The sequence below is a fragment of the Pseudopodoces humilis genome, chromosome 20 (genome assembly GCF_049639895.1).
Source record: "Pseudopodoces humilis isolate 2021_Gansu_Grassland_sample_001 chromosome 20, ASM4963989v1, whole genome shotgun sequence".
In the NCBI taxonomy this organism is placed as follows: domain Eukaryota; kingdom Metazoa; phylum Chordata; class Aves; order Passeriformes; family Paridae; genus Pseudopodoces; species Pseudopodoces humilis.
In genome coordinates, this window is record NC_142219.1 from 10,343,538 (window position 1) to 10,361,690 (window position 18,153).

The following is an 18,153-nucleotide window of genomic DNA, read 5'->3' on the forward strand; positions in this document are numbered from 1 at the left end:
AAGGCTGAAGAAATAGCTGTTCTCCTCCCCAGTAAACACTGGGAGAAAGCTCAAAGGCACTCTGAGGCAGTGCCACTCCCAGCTCAGGTAGCTGGAGACCACAAACCCATCACAATGAGAGATGGGCACAAGAAAAAAACAAACAAACAAAAAAAAACTAGTGTCAATGAGCACAGGCCCACTGTTGACTTACTCTGCCTGACCAACCCTCCTCTCTGCAGAGCCTGGGAAGCAGGAACAACTGCAAGTGGCAGAGCCCACTGCACTTCCACACAAACTCCTGGCACAGCAATATCCCAGGCAATAGCTGGGCACTGCCACAGTGCTCAGGCACTCAGAGACAGAAGATGTGCAACTGCTTCATCCCAAACCATAGTGTATGCTGTGCGAGCTGCAGCCTTCCTTCTTCTGTGCTTTTACCAATGGCTCTGCTTTGAGGTGTCTACCCAGAAACCCAAAGTGTACTTGCCTTGCAAAAACATATTTATTGTAGCACATGTACTCTATTTGATAGCTGTTTCCCGCTAAAATCTAAATATTATACTGTACATTAGTATGCATATATATATATATATATATATGTATGTATATGCACACAACTCCAGGGCTTCAACTCTGTCTGTGGCTATAACTGATGTATTTTATTGCCATTAAGACTAACACATGACCATCTTTATGTCTCCTTTCAAGGCAGCCTGCGAGCAGAGTTAGGTGGTCTCAGCACACACCTGAAGCAAGGCCCAGATCCCCCCTAACCCTTGCTACAGGGGACACCTTACATTACTTGGGCACACTGAGGCACCACATCCAGCACCCACGGGAGTTGTACCCGCACTGACTCTCCAAGCACCACCAGCCATAACCGGGCAGCTATTGTGGTGGTGAAGCACAGCAACCGCCCCCACCCCCGCTCTTCCCTCCCCGCCCGCCGCCGCGTTGGGCCTTTCCCGGCTGGGCCGCGCCGGGCCCCAACAAAGGCGGCCGCCGGCGGGGCCGTCGCGATGGCAACGCGGCCGCCATGGCAGCTGGGGCCCGGATTAGCGGCTCACAAAGCCGCCCCGCAGCGCTCCGTGCCCGCGGCCTGTGATGGGCTGCGGGAGAGCACCCAACGGGGGCCTCCGGCACCCCAGCACAGGCGAATCGGCATTCCCGAGGGATTCATCACCTCCACCTTCCACCAGGTTGGCCGTCCGACCCGGCCTTGAACCTACCCCTAGATGGGGCAGCCACAGGTTCTCTGGGCAAACTGTGCTTCGCCAGCTTCACAGAGAACTTTATCCTAAGATCCAGTATAAACCTTCTCTCCCAGTTTTAAGCCGTTCTCCCTTGTCGTGTCACGACATGCCCATGTAAATGATCACCCCCAGGAACCTGGTGCCTTGAGCTAGAGGAATCAAGATAGGATGATTGGTGCACCCTGCTTCCTAGGTCCTAAGTGTTCCTATGCCTCGCCTAAACAAGAAGCAAAAAAAGACGAGTGACTTTTTTGCATACTTTCTATCTGGGTTAAAATGTATTTTTCAAAAGCATCTATCCTAATTTAAAGACCTGAAGTGGTGGCAAATCTGAGACACACTCAGGCTTGTGGCCTGAGGGTTATGTACAAACCTTCATACCAAAGCCATTCAGCAGCCTGGATTCCCCTGTCCTCAGAAGCAGAGCATGACCTCCCCCTGAAGCCAAGATCCAAAGTGAGCTTGCCACTGGATTCTCAACAACTGACTAAAAATCACCCCTGGGACCCTGGCACCTTGAGCTTGAGGAATCAGGACAGGATGCCTTGGTGCTCTTGGCTCTCTCTTCTCTAGGTCCTAAGTGTTCCCATGCCTTTCCTGGACAGGCAGGAGGAAAGAGGAGCAAGTTTTGTCCTGCCAGGTGCTAAAAAACTGAAGCCACTTGGAAGCGTGAACAGAGTTCACTCAAAGAAAGTCCCTTCCCCAGAGGGTAAGTCCCCCTAAGAAATGCTTTAAAAGAGCATCCTCAACAGTTCCTTTTCACACAGTCCCAGTGCAATTCCAGAAGTAGTACTAGACCCAAGTAACTCCAAATAAGTCTGTCTGAAAAAGCATTTTCTGAGATGAGGATACCACGACTGAAACTTCAGCACCTCTCACTTAAAAGTGCCATAATCACAAATGATCCATTCAGCCTCAGCCAAAATACCCTGAGGGTTTTCAGAGGTTTAGTCCCACTTTAAAATCTTTCCATTTTCCTGTTTCATTCCTAGTTATCTGCTATGGGGGAGTCCAATGACATCCTCACGCAGATTTAAAAAAATAATAATTTCCAATACCAGTTTAATAGGAAACACTGGATGCACTTTCACAAAGGTAGATTCTGAAAGTTGTAAATACACAAGCAAAGAGCTTGTGGAGATGGACCTTCCACCTAAACTGCAAATAAAATGTCTGAGCTCGTCCTAGAAGGAATCACAGCAATGTATTTGTAGTAAAGTCAGGCAGAAAAATAGTAACTGTTGAGACAGCTTCCATATGGAAATAGAAACCAAACTATCTAGAAACCACTCAGCCATCCTGTCAAGAGACAGACAGCATCAACAACCTTGGGAGGTTCTCCCAGCTGCACAAACAGGACAGGCCAATTCCAGGGGGGAAGATGCATGGCCAGAAAGCCTGGCTCCAGGGAACAGGTGTGCTGTGCCCTTCTTACCCTGCTCTGCTGACCCGCTCTCAGAACTCTGGGAATGAGACTTGGCCAAGGGGACAGAACCTGCTCCATGCCACAGGAGAGCAGAACGGCCTGTCCAGGTGTCCTTGCCCACTCTCACAGAGGCACCTGGCAAATATCAGATGAACCCCAGAAGACCTGAATGACCATTACTGCTAGAGTGTTTTTGGCTATGTGCCTACCAGATGCGGAGCACAGAGAACCCTTTGTTCCAGAGGCTTTGTTACCACAGGCCAAACTGCCTACTGCCACAAGAGAGGTGATCAGATTCCCCTTCTCCTCCCCTCCCCATCTGTTCATGGCAACCATGTTATGTGTGAGAATTTACATAAATTGCCCTCTGATCTGTGGAAGAAAATCCAAAATCCAGTTTGGAAATCCACAGCAGGTTGACAAGTAGCTTTGATCCCTGAAATTTCCAGAGAGCAGCAGATTAAGGATTAATTAATTAACATTCTCCCAATCCAAAGTGAGGAAAATCGTGGCCACTGTAATCACAGAAACAAGTCTTGCTTTAAAGACATTTGCCATCAGTATCTGAAGGTACTCCCATTAGTAAGCAGGGGAAATTCATTTCATACACCTAAGTCAACCACCTCATTCTTCTGGCAGGAGTACATGAATATACATTTGTGACAGACCTACAAACCCTCATCAGATCCAGCACCTCAGATGCTGTGATCTTCCCTCACTGCAGCAGTAACAGCCATCACCCTAGTCACACCTCAGGACCTCTCAGGTCCACAATTTGGATGGAGTATTAGATGGCAGCCTAAAGGTCAGAACCCTCCTCAGACCTCAGATCCTTTTTCTTGTTTGCTTCCAGGGTATTTTTAGAGAGGAGATCTCTCTCTCTGGGCAAGAGCTGCCTCACTGAGAGGCCGAGCTTTCATGACCGACTCATCCACACACAATTACCTCAGGCCCAGTGAGAGATGCAGACTGGTTTTAAGCACTTTCCAAGCACCCTTGGTGCTGCAACTGATTAGTGAGTCATGCAAAGACGTCATTGTGAATGTATTTCCTGCACTGCTGCTTCACCAAATGCAAAAGCACACAACAAAACCATGAGTTCAAAATCCTGATTCGGGTGCAGGCCCCCATTTCTTCCAGGACCTTTGCACTTCCAGTTTCTGTTAAGATCACCTTCTCTCCTGATGACAAACAAAAGACAAGCTGCACCAAGTTAGAGCAGAGCTCTGCCTTGCCCAAAATCTCCCAAGATATCAACCAACAGACAGTTTTGGATCAACATAAAGATAAGGCGAGATATTACCACAGAGCCCAGAACACTACATCCCCATCCAAGCTACTGTGATTTGGAGATTTTCTATATTCAAAGGGGTGTCTGTGTATGTTAAAAGACCTTCCATGAATTTGCCCAATCATTTTGGAGCCTATGTAAATTTTAGCAACAATATCCTGCAGCAAAGATTTCACAGTTTAGATACGCTCCATGATAAAATGACTTTATTTGTTCTAAGCCTCCTCTTATCTTGCAATTTATATGACTTTCTCTACCAGAAAACTTCATCAGACCAACTCTTGCATTAGAAAGATGATCTGAGTTTTTTCAGTTTTGATTTGACACAAATAACCTTGCTTACAAGATAAAAGACCCAACAGTCCAAAAAAATTACTCTGATGGACAACCCCTTTTCCCCCCCAAAAATAATACAGAACAACATGTTCCCACAGGTCAAAGCAGAAAAGGAGGAAGCTGCAACTTGAGCTCCTCTGGCATTCTCATATATGTAGACAGAGGACTAGCTGTGCCTGAGGTGGTAGGTCCAAGACACCTTCCTCCTCTCTTTCTGTTGCAGGTTGCACTGAGGGTAGTAGCCTGAATCTAGAGAAACTGTCAAAATAATTCCTTGTGCTGTCTAAAGATCTTCAACACCATCCAACTTAAGTCAAACTACTTGGCTACACATACTGTGAATGAAAGCCTTTCCAGGACTTCTGTCCTACAGTTGAAAAAATAATCTCCTTTAAAAAGCATGTGCATGGCCTGAGCTTGGATCTCAGATTCAAGTTTTGGAACCACAGAAGTATTTCCTAGAGATCTCGCTATGCTCAAAACCCTCGCAGCTGCACCTGACAAGCCACAGCCAGCTTGAGATCACTTCTCAGTCTCTCGGTACTAAAAAAAAATAAATTTCTATTTTCTTTCTCAGGAAAATAGCAGCCCATATATTTTAGAGTTTTGGAAGGCAAAAAAACCCCAAATTGATACCTCTTTGAAGCAGAGACACTCACACTGTATTTGGGATCCTCTTTGAAAGCTTCACCTTTTGTGCCTGTTAAAACCAAGTATTTTGATATGAAGAACTGGGGTGGCAGCCTCTCCCTCTATTGCTTTATCACTAAGTAATACTCATGGATTTCCTTTTCACACATTTTCACCTTTCTTTTGCCACTTCCATTTTACAAAAGTGAGAGAAGGTTTTGGACACAGCAAGGAAACAAAACAAAACAAAAAAAAAAAATAGGAGAATAAGCAGAAATGCCAAAATGGAAAAATCACATTTGGGAATTTTGTCTAATGAAATAGAAAACCATTTGCTTTGCAGCCCAAGTAAACTTCCATTTTTTTCCTGCTAATGGACGTAGGAGGTGTGCTGCTTCTGACCTGAGATGCACTGACACGAACCACCTTGGTAGACTTGTGAGCTGCAGTTTACGGATTTGAACTGGAGAGAACATTATGATAATCTAATTTGACCTCATCTGTTCTGCAGGCCATAGCACTTCCTCTTGTAATTCCTTCAGCATGTACATGCTTTCTGTCTGGGCTAAAATGTATTTTTCAAAAGCATCTATCCTAATTTAAAGACCTGAAGTGGTGGCAAATCTGAGACACACTCAGGCTTGTGGCCTGAGGGTTATGTACAAACCTTCATACCAAAGCCATTCAGCAGCCTGGATTCCCCTGTCCTCAGAAGCAGAGCATGATCTCCCCCTGAAGCCAAGATCCAAAGTGAGCTTGCCACTGGATTCTCAACAACTGACTAAAAATCACCCCTGGGACCCTGGCACCTTGAGCTTGAGGAATCAGGACAGGATGCCTTGGTGCTCTCTCCTCTCTATGTCCTAAGTTGTTCCCATGCCTTTCCTGGACAGGCAGGAGGAAAGAGGAACAAGTTTTGTCCTGCCATATCCCAGGCAACTATGGGGCCACTTCAAAGAAAAGGGAATAGTTACAAAGCTCTTTCCTAAGAGGGTGAGTCCTCTAAAGAAATGCTTTAAAAGGGCATCCTTAACAGTTCCTTTTCACACAGTCTTGATACAATTCCATAAGCAGCGCTGGACCCAAGTGACTTGGAAAGTCTGAATGAAAAAACATTTTCTGAGATGAGGAGACCATGACTGGAGCTTCAGGACCTCTCACTTGAAGATGCCATACATCAAAGAGATGAAGACCACTTGTGGTGTCTGGGATGCCTGTAAAGATGGGATTCTAGGACACCTCTGAAACCTGGGAGGCCCCATCACATCATACAGAGCCACCAGGAGAGACTGTGTATCAAAATCATGTTTTCTATGAGTCACAGCTGAAATTGACGACAACAGGCTTTGCTTAGCTCTATAAACCATACAACAGCACATTCAGAGTTCAGAACTCCAGAGCTGAAGGCCACAAGGCTTTCCCCTGAAATGCACTCTCCCACTAATCCCGCCCATCAGCTGTACCAAGCTATCTACTGTAGAGAATGTCTCAGGAAACAGATCTCCTGACCATGGGCGAATTATTTGAGGCTTAGTCTGGAAGATGGTTACAGGCCAGGAATGATGCTTTACACAAGAGCTCTGAGGAATCTCTCATCTGAAGCGAACAGATGAGTCAGAATACTGCCCTGAAAATGGCGAGTCAATCTGACCAGCCCTAACATCTCCCCATGGAAACTCCCCAGAGCCAAGGGGACAACTGCCCCAGCTTCACACAGATTTGGAGCACTGGATGTTGTCTGGCACACTGGTTTTTCAGAAATGAATGGCACTGAGCTATGCAGAACAATCCCTCCTGCCCACTCCAGAAAACAGTCTCACACAACCAGTCCTTGTCAGTCACCTGATGTCAGGACACCTCTCAGCACACAACCATTAAACAAGAGAAACATAACAGCACCCCAAATGAGCTGGAAAGGACTGCTCAGACTAGAGCAACTAGAACTGCCTGGAAACTGAGTGCTCTGTAACATGCTTCTTCTTTGAATTAGCAGGGATACTGTCAAGGTTAAAAGGGGATTATGCCAAAGACAATTTGTTTTCCTATCAAACACATCCATCAGTAGCACAGAAGAACTTGTAAGTCAAACAGCCTTCAGACTGCACAGACACATGGACACCACCACCTTTAGCGGTGGTACTCTTGAAGATACCATGTAAAAGCTCTTGGGGACACAACAGAGTTTGCCTGTTTCTTATATGGAAGAAACCACATAGGGATACCAACTGGCAAACATGAGGACATCCAACCACTTTCTCTTAGGAGTGAACAGAGTCCCACTTTGCACACCAGGACATGCAAATTTGGCTTCAGAAGCACCAAAGGTTCTGAGCAGATACTTGTCCCAAACTTTTTGCCCAAAAGTTTCAGCAATATGGAAAATCTGGTTACAAAACTCCCTTTGTTTTCACTAATTAGTGGGCCTTAACATAACATCACCCCTTTTCAGGAAATTTCAAAAGAAAATTAATACCAAGCCTTTATCCCCACACAGCAGTTCCCATGGTACTTCCCTCCATGATCGTGATTCTATCATCAACATTCTGGACAGGTCACCACCCACCAAAATGTGTTCTTCCCTCCTAACTGGGCAGGAAGGTTCCAAGAGCTGCAGAACCTAACACTTCCTGCCCCAAAGAGCAAACTTACGCACAACACCACTGAACAACACTGAAACAGTCAATGTCCTGCCAAAGAGGTGACCACACTCGGCACTTGGGTACGATGATCCCCTTCAGTTCCTAATCCCATTAAAAATATTGGGATCCTTCAGTCTGATCCTGCTGATATTGCTCCTGGGGATGCTGACAATCTCCTCAGCTCGAAGACCTCAATTGAGCTCCCCCTCCAATCCTCAGATTTGGCCCAGTCTCACAATTCATACACCTGGCTGTCATGGACCATGGCACAAGTGACTTCCAGCCACAGTAACCCACCCCTCCCTGAGCCACCACTGGCCACAGAAGAGCCAGACCAGGACAAGGGACAGCCTTAATGCCAAACTTTCTTCAACTATACAAAACTTACTTGCCCAAGACTCAGCAGGAGAAGTTTTAGGACCAAAAGACGTATTTTTAATAAAGGTTTATTGAAAAATACATCACAATGTTTTGAGTTAGAAACAGGCCAAAATGAGAGGTTTGATAAAGCAGCCACTCTGTTATGAGTGTCTACAAACCTTCCTCCAGCATTTGAACAAACTGCAAATCTATGTGCCACAAGAGGATTCTGGATAGGGAAAAATTGGAAAACCATTTTCCATAGCCAAAGTCCTAGCAACTCTGGGAACAAGGATAAACTCTGTTTCAAATCACCACAGGGCAGGAGTCACTGGCTGTAGCTCCTACAAGGACATTACAGCCAGCCAGCATCTGTAACTGACCTTTAATCTACTTAACCCTTGCAAAAGATTCAAGCTTCTAATCCCGCCCCCACAAAAGTTCAGAAAACTTCTTTTGCCCCAGAAGCAACAGCTTTGATCCAACATCACTCAAGAGACTTACCTTCCCGAACTGCTCGAAATATTGTTTCACATCCTCCACAGTAGTGTTCACAGACAGACCACCCACAAATATCTTCTTCGTTCGGGTCACCATCTGGAAAAGGGAAGGACAGGAATTCACCAAATAAACCCAGAGTGAGCAGAGAACGAGACTCAAAAGGCCACTAACTCCCCTCTGCTGCCGGGAAACACTTTTCCCTTTGCTGCAGCTGAGCTTCCAACTTCTTGAAGCCCTCTGGCCAAACACAGCTGGCAGATCTGTCCCACACCAGATTCATACCCTTGCCTTCACAGATACCATAAGATATGCCAGCACGCAGATACCACCTCCTTGTCAGACAATTACCAGCCTCTCCCCTCACCAAACTGCCACCGCTCCCTTGGCACTGTGACAGCACCCCAAATGTATGGGGCATAGCTGTCCTTTCCCCAGCCCTGCCACTTTGCACAGCCAGCCTCCTCCAGGCAACCCCAGAGGTACCTGCTCTGCTCCCAGGGTGGCAGGAGGTCTGCCAGCACAGGCAGGTTCCCCAGGCTTTGCCCTCCCACCCCACAAATTGCACAGCATTCCAGTCTGAAATAGAATAGGCCTCATTTCACTACCATTCTCCAGTCACTTAAATGGAGCCCAGTTAACACCCAGTTAAATTGCTTTTGCCTCTGCAAGAGGGTAAAGGCAAGATCCCTCTGCCACTTGTCACTGATACGCTGGGACAAGGAAGAAAACTGACTGCCCTGAGAGGGGCCATGGCTGCCAGGCTGAGGCACATCGACATCCTTTGAACCAGCTCTCCAGCTGCATCCTCCCCTTAGCTGCTTGGCTACACCCCTGCTCTCAGAGGAACACATGGTCCTAATTACCCCAAGGAGCATAGGGCTAATCCGCAGCAATTCCCTGGCTTGGAGAGCAGCCCGTTCTAACACTAAAGCACCTTCTGTCACCAAACTGCTTAATGGAATTAACCCAATTCCTACCATGTGCTTCCTGGCTCCAGTTACTTGGGATACCTGCTCACCAATTGTTCTCAGTGCCTGAACCCCTTACTTCCCTCCCAGCACCAGTCTCCTCTTTCCTCTCTGCTTCTCAACACAGCTTCTCCCTAGCTCTTTCACCCCTAACAGCACTTGGAATTTACAGACTCCAAACTTTAAAACTCACATCCAAGAGCCAAGTTAAAGGAAGACCCAAAGTCTAAAGGCAGTCTTCAGTATGCTGCTGGCTCCTCAGCTAAAAGTTTCTAGCTGCACACCTGGAAAGAGTTCCTGCCACTGTGCATTTTAATGCCAGAGCCTCTTGTAGGTAAGATCCAACACCAAACTCCTTTTGCCTTTTCCAGTGCTGAAGTACACAAGGGCATTTCACAAAGTGAAATCCTTCTTCCCTTTGCTGCCATACACCTATTCATCACACGCAGGTGCACACACAAGACACTCTTCTACCTGTGTCTCATCACAGCATGGAGCTGTTCCATATCTCCTAAGGCCTGGAACTTCCAAACATGGTCTGCAACCTCGGAAGGACTAAGTTCACCCTGGGCAGCCTTTAATCCACCAGCTCTATCTAGTGCATCCTGAAGTATAACCAAGGGGCCTCCTGGCTCCTTCAGTGCCATGCAAACTCCCAGCACTGCGCTCCAGGTGAGTCCTGAGCAAACCCCAGCAAGCAACTCTGTTGCATGCACTGGTCACCTTGCACAGAAGGACAAGGCTCACCACCACAAGGCTCACCCTTTGTGGCACAAGGACTGCCCACAGTGCTTACCTTGGGCTGTGCTCGGCGAGGGAACGCTACCTTCGGGTCAATCTGAAAGAGATGTGGGGAAGAACAGGTGAACACACTTTTCCTGCCTATTTACAGACACAGGGTTTCCCCCATATGTGCAGCTGTCTCTGCCCATGTGGCACCTTGCTAAAAACCCAAAGAATCTACCTGAGATACATAAAATGAAGCTGGCTGCAGACATCTTTCCCTCTTGGTAAGGTGTAATCCAGGGAGACTACAAGTCCCAGCATGCAGTGGTCCATCTCCTGCTGAGCACTGGGCAGATGCACTGAGAGCCCATCACATGCTGGGATTAACAGGCTGGGCTGCACCCTCCCGCTTGGCCAGCCCCCGGGTGCCTTGCCTCACCAGCCTCATATTAAAAGTGGTTTATTTTGCCTTTTTTTGCTCTCACCCTTCACTCTGCTTACAAGCACGGAGTTCAGCTGGGTATTAACAAGACAGAAAAGAAACAGTGCACAAACCCCCAAACATTTCATCCCTTCAAACACAGACTGAAGTGCAGACAAAAAGAAGCAATAAAAGAGCAGACAGGATGGCACAAATTAACCCGAGGAGCCCAGGCCCCCCGGCTGCAGAGGCTGCGGCCGCAGGGATCGTGCTGCCCCTCTCCCCAGGCCGCACTGCACACAAAGCCGTGATGCCTCCCTCCCTCCCCTCCCTCCCTCCGCGGGCTGAGCCTCCATTGTGCCTGTTCAGCTTCCCTATAAACCTGCTGCTGGCTGGAGCAGCCGGGCCCCGTGCTGCCATCCAGGTGCTGCATGTTCTGCCGGGCTCAGCATGGATGAGCGCGTGCCTATATTGGCCTCACACCACCAGCAGCACTACCACAAAAGCTGGGACAACACTAATGCAGCTGCAAGCCAAACACCCACAAAGCCATCTCTCCTCCTCAGCCACCACCTCTTTCTTTATAGCCTATTTTTACAGCAACTCCTGTAAAGTTACATCACAACGGGGATGATCCAGACCTACAAATCAGCTTACAAAGACCTGTGGTAAAGGCAGGTTTGGCTCATCCCCACACTTGGACCGGCTGCAGCTGGGAGGGCAGCCTGGAGCGTTGTCCCATCAGCCCAGCAGCTCCAACAGCCCAAAAGGAAGCTGTATTTCTCCAGCTCCTCTCACTGCTTTGTTCAGCTTTCCAGCCTGGCTGCCCTCCCGTCCCGCATCCTTTTACTTGTCTCACAGCCCCGGCGCTTGGCCCCCCTGTGCCCTTCCACCAGCTCCTCTCCCTGCCTTCCCCACCTCCATCCTGACTCACAGCTTACAACATAAATAAACTCAGCACGTAGGTAAACACAGGCAAAACTGAAGAGCACAAATAAATTCAAAAATAAACCTCGCTCCCCAAGCTCCAAGCGCCAGCAGATTAGCATATCCTCCAGTGCCTCCCTGGGGCATCGGAACCATCCAGGCCCTCCTCTCCCCAAGCACACACCCCTCCCTCCACTGCTTCCTGGCTTGTGCAGACACCCACAGCGAATTCTGAGGACAGGGGACGGCAGGAGACCAGGAGGTTGATGGCAGATAATAAGCAAAAACAATAATCTACTGTCTTTTACTTCTCAGCCAGTGTCATTCAGCTCCTGCCAATAAGATGCTTTCATACTCAGCAATGCTAAGCTCAGCCTCATTTTCTCATTACCCTGAGTGTGATCAACTGGGCAGAGATAACGTGTCCTCCTGGCTGGGGAGAGCAGGCAGTCATTTCACAAATTCTTCTGCACAACCAGCTATTGTTGCAGGTAGAGGGAGGCTGGGGTGACCGACTGCAGGCTCAGCCCTGGGAACATGCAGAGGGGAGCGAGTTTGGTGCCGGACTCAAGTTACTTAAACTGGACTGCTCCTTGGTGGCTGGAGTCTTTCATAATTAAAGCAAAGGCACCAGTACCTTATTCCCTCATTTCTGGTGTTAAAATAACCCTGGAGGAATTGTGTTTCAGTGTCACCTACTGACGTAATAGATCCTTTTTACAAACCCAGATAGAAATCTGCTAAGAGCATTCAGAATTGCTCAGATTGTATCCAAAAAACAAAACCCCAGATCAGGCTGCAGTGAATGGAAGTCGCCTGAGCTCAAACTGCTTCCAGTTCACCCCACAAGGCTTTGGGCATGAGGAATCCCACTGAAGTTGCAGGTGTACCAACAGGCCAGCCAGGTCCTCAGTAATGCTCTTCAGGCCACCTCCAGTCCTATTTCATAGCTCAGGTCACGTAACTCCTGTGTTAGCCTAGCTGGTATCAGTGTCCCAAAGCAGAGGGAGGGCTCTGTGAGACCCGTGAGATGTCAGGTCCAGGTTTGTTCTCTCACTGTACCTCTGTCACTACCTCTGCCCTGCTGGTCTGCACTGCCGGGGAGCTGCAGATCACTCCCGCCACCACAACAGACAAACCCAGTAAAAACTCAACAGTGGCAACAAAGAAACGATGGGATGACCCAGCACTGCCAAGTGCTCTTCCCAGAGCAAGTAAAGAAGCAGCTCAAGGCAGCGACCAGCTGCAGCTTTACAAAGTCAAGCAAATCTTTTACCTTGAGACTGTAAAGCCAATTCTCATATCAAGTATTTTCAAAAATAACCCTGTAGTCTGCTGCTATCTAGCTTACAAACAAAGAAGAGTCTGAAAAGAACAAGGCTGCCCCAAAGAATCAGGCCAACCACCTTCATTAGGGTAGGAAGAATCAGAAAACAATAAAGCAACAAGTTGATCAGACACTGTCTATCAAATGCTGTTTGCCAGGAGACGCCAAGCCCCATGAGAAGGCTGTCCTTACAGGACACCAGGCCTTTTCCTGCAAAGTTTCATAAAACTCTAAATTAAGATTTAGATGAGTTTGTGTCATTTAACCCACGACTCATAGCAGAGCCCTTCACCTAGCAGAGAAAAGGCATATGGAGGTTCCAGGTGCTCCCACAAGACCAACCTCTCATGAGGCAAAACACACCAAAACATCTGACCCACCTGAAAACTGCACTAAACAAAAAATAAAAAGGAAGGGGGAAGAGGATCAAAGTTCCTAACAAAGAAGACCCTGGCGAAACTGTCCCCATTCTCTTTGCTGCGCCGGCGGGGCGAGCGGAGCAGATGCAGCAGGGAATTTCAATGGCTGGCCGGTCCCCACGCGCCCCACACCACGAGGCTCTTCTGTTCTCCCGCAGCGCCCACCATCCCTCCCTGCCCGCCGGGGCTGCACCATGGGCTGCACAGCACCTTCGCACAGCCCGCAGCGGCGGCTTGGGGAGAAGAATGGACAACGTGCATTTCAGCTCACTCCTAGCTCTGAAACACTTCCAGGATTACTGCTACAACAGACATCCATCACTTGCATTTTCAAGAGGGGTCTACGCCAGCCCACAGACTCATGACAGGACTAGCTGATCAGACACTATGTTTACACAGGCTAGTTAAAAAAAAAAAAAAAAAAAAAAAAAAAACCCTAGGCCCTCCTCAAAAGACATTCCTGTAACCCCCCCTCCCGTTCAGAGCAAAATTCACTTTACATCACTTCTAGAAGGAGGAGGGCTGGGAGTCCTGGGGACCCAGCCTCAGCCAGGAAGGCTGGGGTGGGTTTAAGCAGGAGCTCCCGTGGGGAGGAAGGACCTATGCACATCAAAGGGAGCGATCCAGGCAGTTAAACAGGAACAGACATAAATCTTGCTGCAACTCATGCCGTAAACCCTAAGAAAGAGGGTCTCACTCTCCCGCCCTCCTTCTAGCAAGATAAAGACTAGGATGCCTGGGCCACGCGCTGCAAGAAATAAAACTCTACATTTGGACTCCTCAGCAGCCCTTGCCTGAAGCCAGAACATGCCCCATCACCATGCCATCCTCTTGCAGCCCCAGCCACTCCCCCATCCCTACCCTCACCTTCACCCCAGGGCAGCAATAAGGGAAAGGAATTCAGGGGAACGCAAGTCACTAAAACTAAAAGAAGGGACCTCCCACTCAGACATCTCACCTCCACCCCTCAAAACAGTCTGCACATCTCATGAGCACCACAGATTCACAAGGCAGGACCCACCACACCACGCCACTAGTCCAGTGAGCTACCAAATCTTTCTGCTGGCCCAGCTGGGGCTCCTCATTCCCCAAACTTGCAGAGTGAGGGCTGGAGCCGCAGCCACTCCGAGAGGCTGGTGATGGCCCACACGGCAGGCAGTAGCCACACTTGGAGACAATAAAGTCGTGAGCCTCCGTGACCATTACAAAAACTTCACCTGGGAAACCACAAGAGAATCTCTGGGGTGCACAGAACGAGGGCTCTCTGCCAGGAAGGGGGTGGGGAATAGGCCACCGTGGCCAGGGAAGCAGGGCCTGGGCACTGGGGAGCAGCACCCCGAGGAGGGATCAGCGCTCGGCAGCACACAGGATGAAAGGGCGGCTTCCCTCTCTCCAAACACAGCCACATCTTATTTCCCGGGCTAAATCCTCATCCCAAACGTGTTCAGGTGTCCCAGCTCCGAAAGGGATACAGTCACTGCCCGGATGGGCCTTAAAACCAGCAGGCGAGATGAAAACCATCACCAAGATCCACAGACCCACACCAGGAAAAGGCACACGGTGAGCCCGGTGCTTGGGCGGCAGCTAGGCTACCCGCCGGCAAGTGGGACAGAAAAGAGAACGATTGATCCGTATCAGGAATCAATAGTTTACAACCTCTAACTGGAAATCAAACACTACAATCGACGGCTGCTCCGAGCACAGCCATTCCGCCGGCAAATGCACCCCTGAGATGAGAGAAGTCATCTCACCGTCTTGGAGTCCAGTTCATGTCTGGATTGGGCCAGGACCTTGTCGACGCCAGCTTGGTCCATGAACGTGACGAACCCGAAGCCCCTGAGCCCCGCAGCCCGGGCAGAAGAGGGGATGAGGAGAGAAGAGAGAAAGTTGGTTAAAGTGGCGGCCGGGCCGCGGCGGGGGCGAAGGGAGGCGCGGGCCCGGCCTCTCACCTGGATCTCTTTGTCAGCGGGTCCCGCATCACCAGGCACTCCTTCACCTCGCCGAACTGGCTGAAGTACTCCCGCAAGCCCTCTGCAAGCACAGCAGCCACCGTGGGTGTCCCGTCCTGTCCCTGTCCGGCCCGGCCCCGCCGCCCCCCCCGGGCTCAGCCCCAGCTCCGCCACCCCCGGCCCCGGCGGCAGGTGCGGGGCCCCGCGGCGCTCACCTTGCGTGGTCTGCCAGCTCAGTCCCCCGATGAACATTTTGCTGCGGGAGGAAGGGGAGAGCCGTGAGCGGGGCCGCGCCGGGGGGCCGCGGCACCCCGCGGGGGTGGCGGCGGCGGCGGCGGGGCCGCGCGGGGAGGGGAGGGCGCGGAGCGGCCATGTTGGCAGCGGCACCACCGCCGCCGCTGCCGCCGCCGCCGCGCCTGCCCGGGCCGGGCGGCCGGGGCCGGGGGAGGGGGCGGCCACGGCCGGACCGGGGGGGGCGGTGGGGGCGGGCGGCGGCGGAGCCCGCCGCGGAGGTACCAGGGGTCGTGCGGGGAGTCCGGGGAGGCGAGGCCGGGCTGGCTGCCGTCTGTCTCCATTCGGACCTCTTCTCCCTGCGAGGAGCGGCGCCGCACTCCCGGGGCAGATGAGCGCTGGAAAAGGGGCCGGACGGACAGGCCATGCTGCCCCCTCCCCCGACCCCTCTCCGCCGGGCGGGGAGGGAGCGAGGGAGGAGGGCCCGGCGGGCACAACCTGCCCGGCTCCTCCCACCCCCGCCGGCCCGCCGGCCGCCCTGCGCATAAAACCCGCCGGCGGCACCGGGCCCGAGTGCTGGGAGCCGCGCCCGCACCGCGCTGGGGGAGAGCGCTCGACCCCGGGCACAGCGGCGGCAGGAGCAGCCTGGGAGCTCGCAGCCGCTTTGTCCCCGGCCGCGCCGCCCGCACCTGCCCCGGGGCGGTGGACAAAGGGCGATGGAGCCAGGCCCGGCCCGGTGCGCTCGGGCTCGCTGCGGCGGACCCCGGAGACCCCGGCCCTGTTCCTCCCGGCGTTTCGCCGCCGCCGAGGGCGCTTCCAGGTCGGGACCAGGACTGCCCTGCTCGCCCCCGGGACCCTGACCGGGCAGCGGGGAGTTGAGGCGCCTTCCCGGAGCCCTGGTACCTCTGTGCCCCCTGGCAGCCCAAGGGGACCCTGCAGGGGTCAGGGACTCCCCGGCCTCGCCGCTTGCTGCCTCGCAAGGCAGTGCCCAGGCTGCAGGACTCGGGGCAGAGCTGCTGCTGGGCACCGCGGAGCCCCGTAGAGCCCCGCAGCACCAGGTATGCACAGCCCAGCCGCTCTCCTCTGCCCGCGGCTCACTGGGAAGGGGGTAGGCTGGTCCACAAGGCACCGCGCAGTTTCTTGCTCATTCAGGCTGACAGACTCGTGCCGAGCTCCATTCGAGTTCCACTGCCACACAAGTTCATTCACATGCTGCTTCTCGAGCAGGTCTGTGCACTCCGCCTCTGCTCTTGGGCAACCTAGCCTGGGTGGCTGGAGGAGCTCAGCGAGGAACAAATGAAATACCTGTAAAGTTGGAGTCAAGAGGAGAGCTGAAACCTTGCCTGACTGCACCAAGCATCTCTCTGGGAGAAGGCACTTGTTTGCATCTGTGGCATCAGAACAGTGCAGTGCTAAAAACTTCTGGTGACAGTTCTGTGACACCTTCTCATGTCAAGAGGGTATCACTGGATTCCAGGCATATGCCTCTGATTACCAAATACTCCCCACAGGCATCCCTGGCTCTGCTCCTTCCAGCATGGGTCCCCCCTGTGCCCTCTCACTGCCTAAAGCAAGGTATTGACAGCTCAGGTTGGTGCCATCCTCATTTGACCTTTCTTCCCCTTCTCTCATGACTGTTTTTCCACGTCCCAATATGCATCCTTTCCTTCCTGGACAGGAACCACTACACCTTTGTTTTAACAATATTCTGCAATTGTGTTTCTGTTACATGGGCTGCAACGCTGAGTTAAATTCATCCTCTGGCCATTAGCTCTGCTAAACCACCATTCACTCACTCCATTTCCTGAGCTGGTTCAGGAGTCTATCCTGTGTCCTGGCCCCGTGCTTGGGCCCAGCAACACGCTCAACACCAGAAGCTTGGTAGTCACCACTGGGAACTGAGCAATGCAGCATCCCAGCTCCCGCTGCCACCGGTCCAGGCTGAGCTGCTTCTCCAGACAAACCCACTCTTCATTCCACAGGGCTCAAGTCATCACTTTGGGTGGAGGTGCCCTGAGAGGCAGCAGGGCTGTTGCAGCAGGGAAATATAAATAATGACATGCAGAGGTGGTACTGCAGCTGGCTGTGACAGGCAGGAGTGCAGAGCCAGTGGAAGCAGCGGTGCTGAGGCAGCATCCCAGCCATCTCCCCTTACATGTCCTGAGGAACCTGGACAAAGCTGGGCTACCAGAGCCACCACAGCCACCTGCCATACTGCCCAATCTCACTGATGTTCTGCTCCTTCCCAACACCTGCTCTCTCTCATTTGGAGGGCAAATACTTTAAAGGGGGAACTAACTAACAATTTCAAGTTACCTGGCACAGGTTTTGTGTTCCATGATTGCCCAACTTAGGCACACTACTAATGCTAATTAAAAACAAGAAAGAGGGGGAAAAAAACCAAACAAGAGCTCAGTGTTGTACTCACTAAAGGATAATATCTCTTGGTTTGCCACCAGTGCATTACTATAATTTTAAGCATGTTATTTTTAAGACATTACAGGTTGAGCACTCTGAGGGACATTGTTAAAATGCTTTACTGTGTCTTTAATGTTTATTATTTTATTCAGTTTTTCTCCACCAAAATAATATTGGAGGGGAGAACAGGATCAATATGAGTTAACATCTGTGAAGATCAAAGGAAAAAAAATTGAGCCTTCAGGAAGATTTGGATGGAGGATGTGGTTGGACTTGCATCACTGGTAATGACACAGTAACCAACCATGTAACTTATTCTGAGGTTGTTTCCCAATAATACACATGATAT

At 50.9% G+C, this 18,153-nt stretch overlaps 1 protein-coding gene across 4 annotated transcripts in view; it reads right to left on the reverse strand.

Annotated features, from left to right (window-relative positions):
• The window catches only part of MSI1 (musashi RNA binding protein 1), a 28,783-nt gene extending 12,904 nt beyond the window's left edge, over nucleotides 1-15,879 (reverse strand). For all 4 annotated transcript variants that reach the window (XM_005524426.3, XM_088064941.1, XM_005524425.3 and 1 more), the window contains exons 1-6: nucleotides 15,672-15,879; nucleotides 15,371-15,411; nucleotides 15,156-15,237; nucleotides 14,958-15,042; nucleotides 10,183-10,224; nucleotides 8,422-8,514 (exon numbers count right to left, since the gene is read on the reverse strand). In XM_005524426.3, coding sequence (XP_005524483.1) covers nucleotides 8,422-8,514; nucleotides 10,183-10,224; nucleotides 14,958-15,042; nucleotides 15,156-15,237; nucleotides 15,371-15,411; nucleotides 15,672-15,730 — 402 coding nt within the window. In that variant the 5' untranslated portion in view covers nucleotides 15,731-15,879. The remainder of the gene's footprint in view (nucleotides 1-8,421; nucleotides 8,515-10,182; nucleotides 10,225-14,957; nucleotides 15,043-15,155; nucleotides 15,238-15,370; nucleotides 15,412-15,671) is intronic.
• Nucleotides 15,880-18,153: the final 2,274 nt, after the last annotated feature.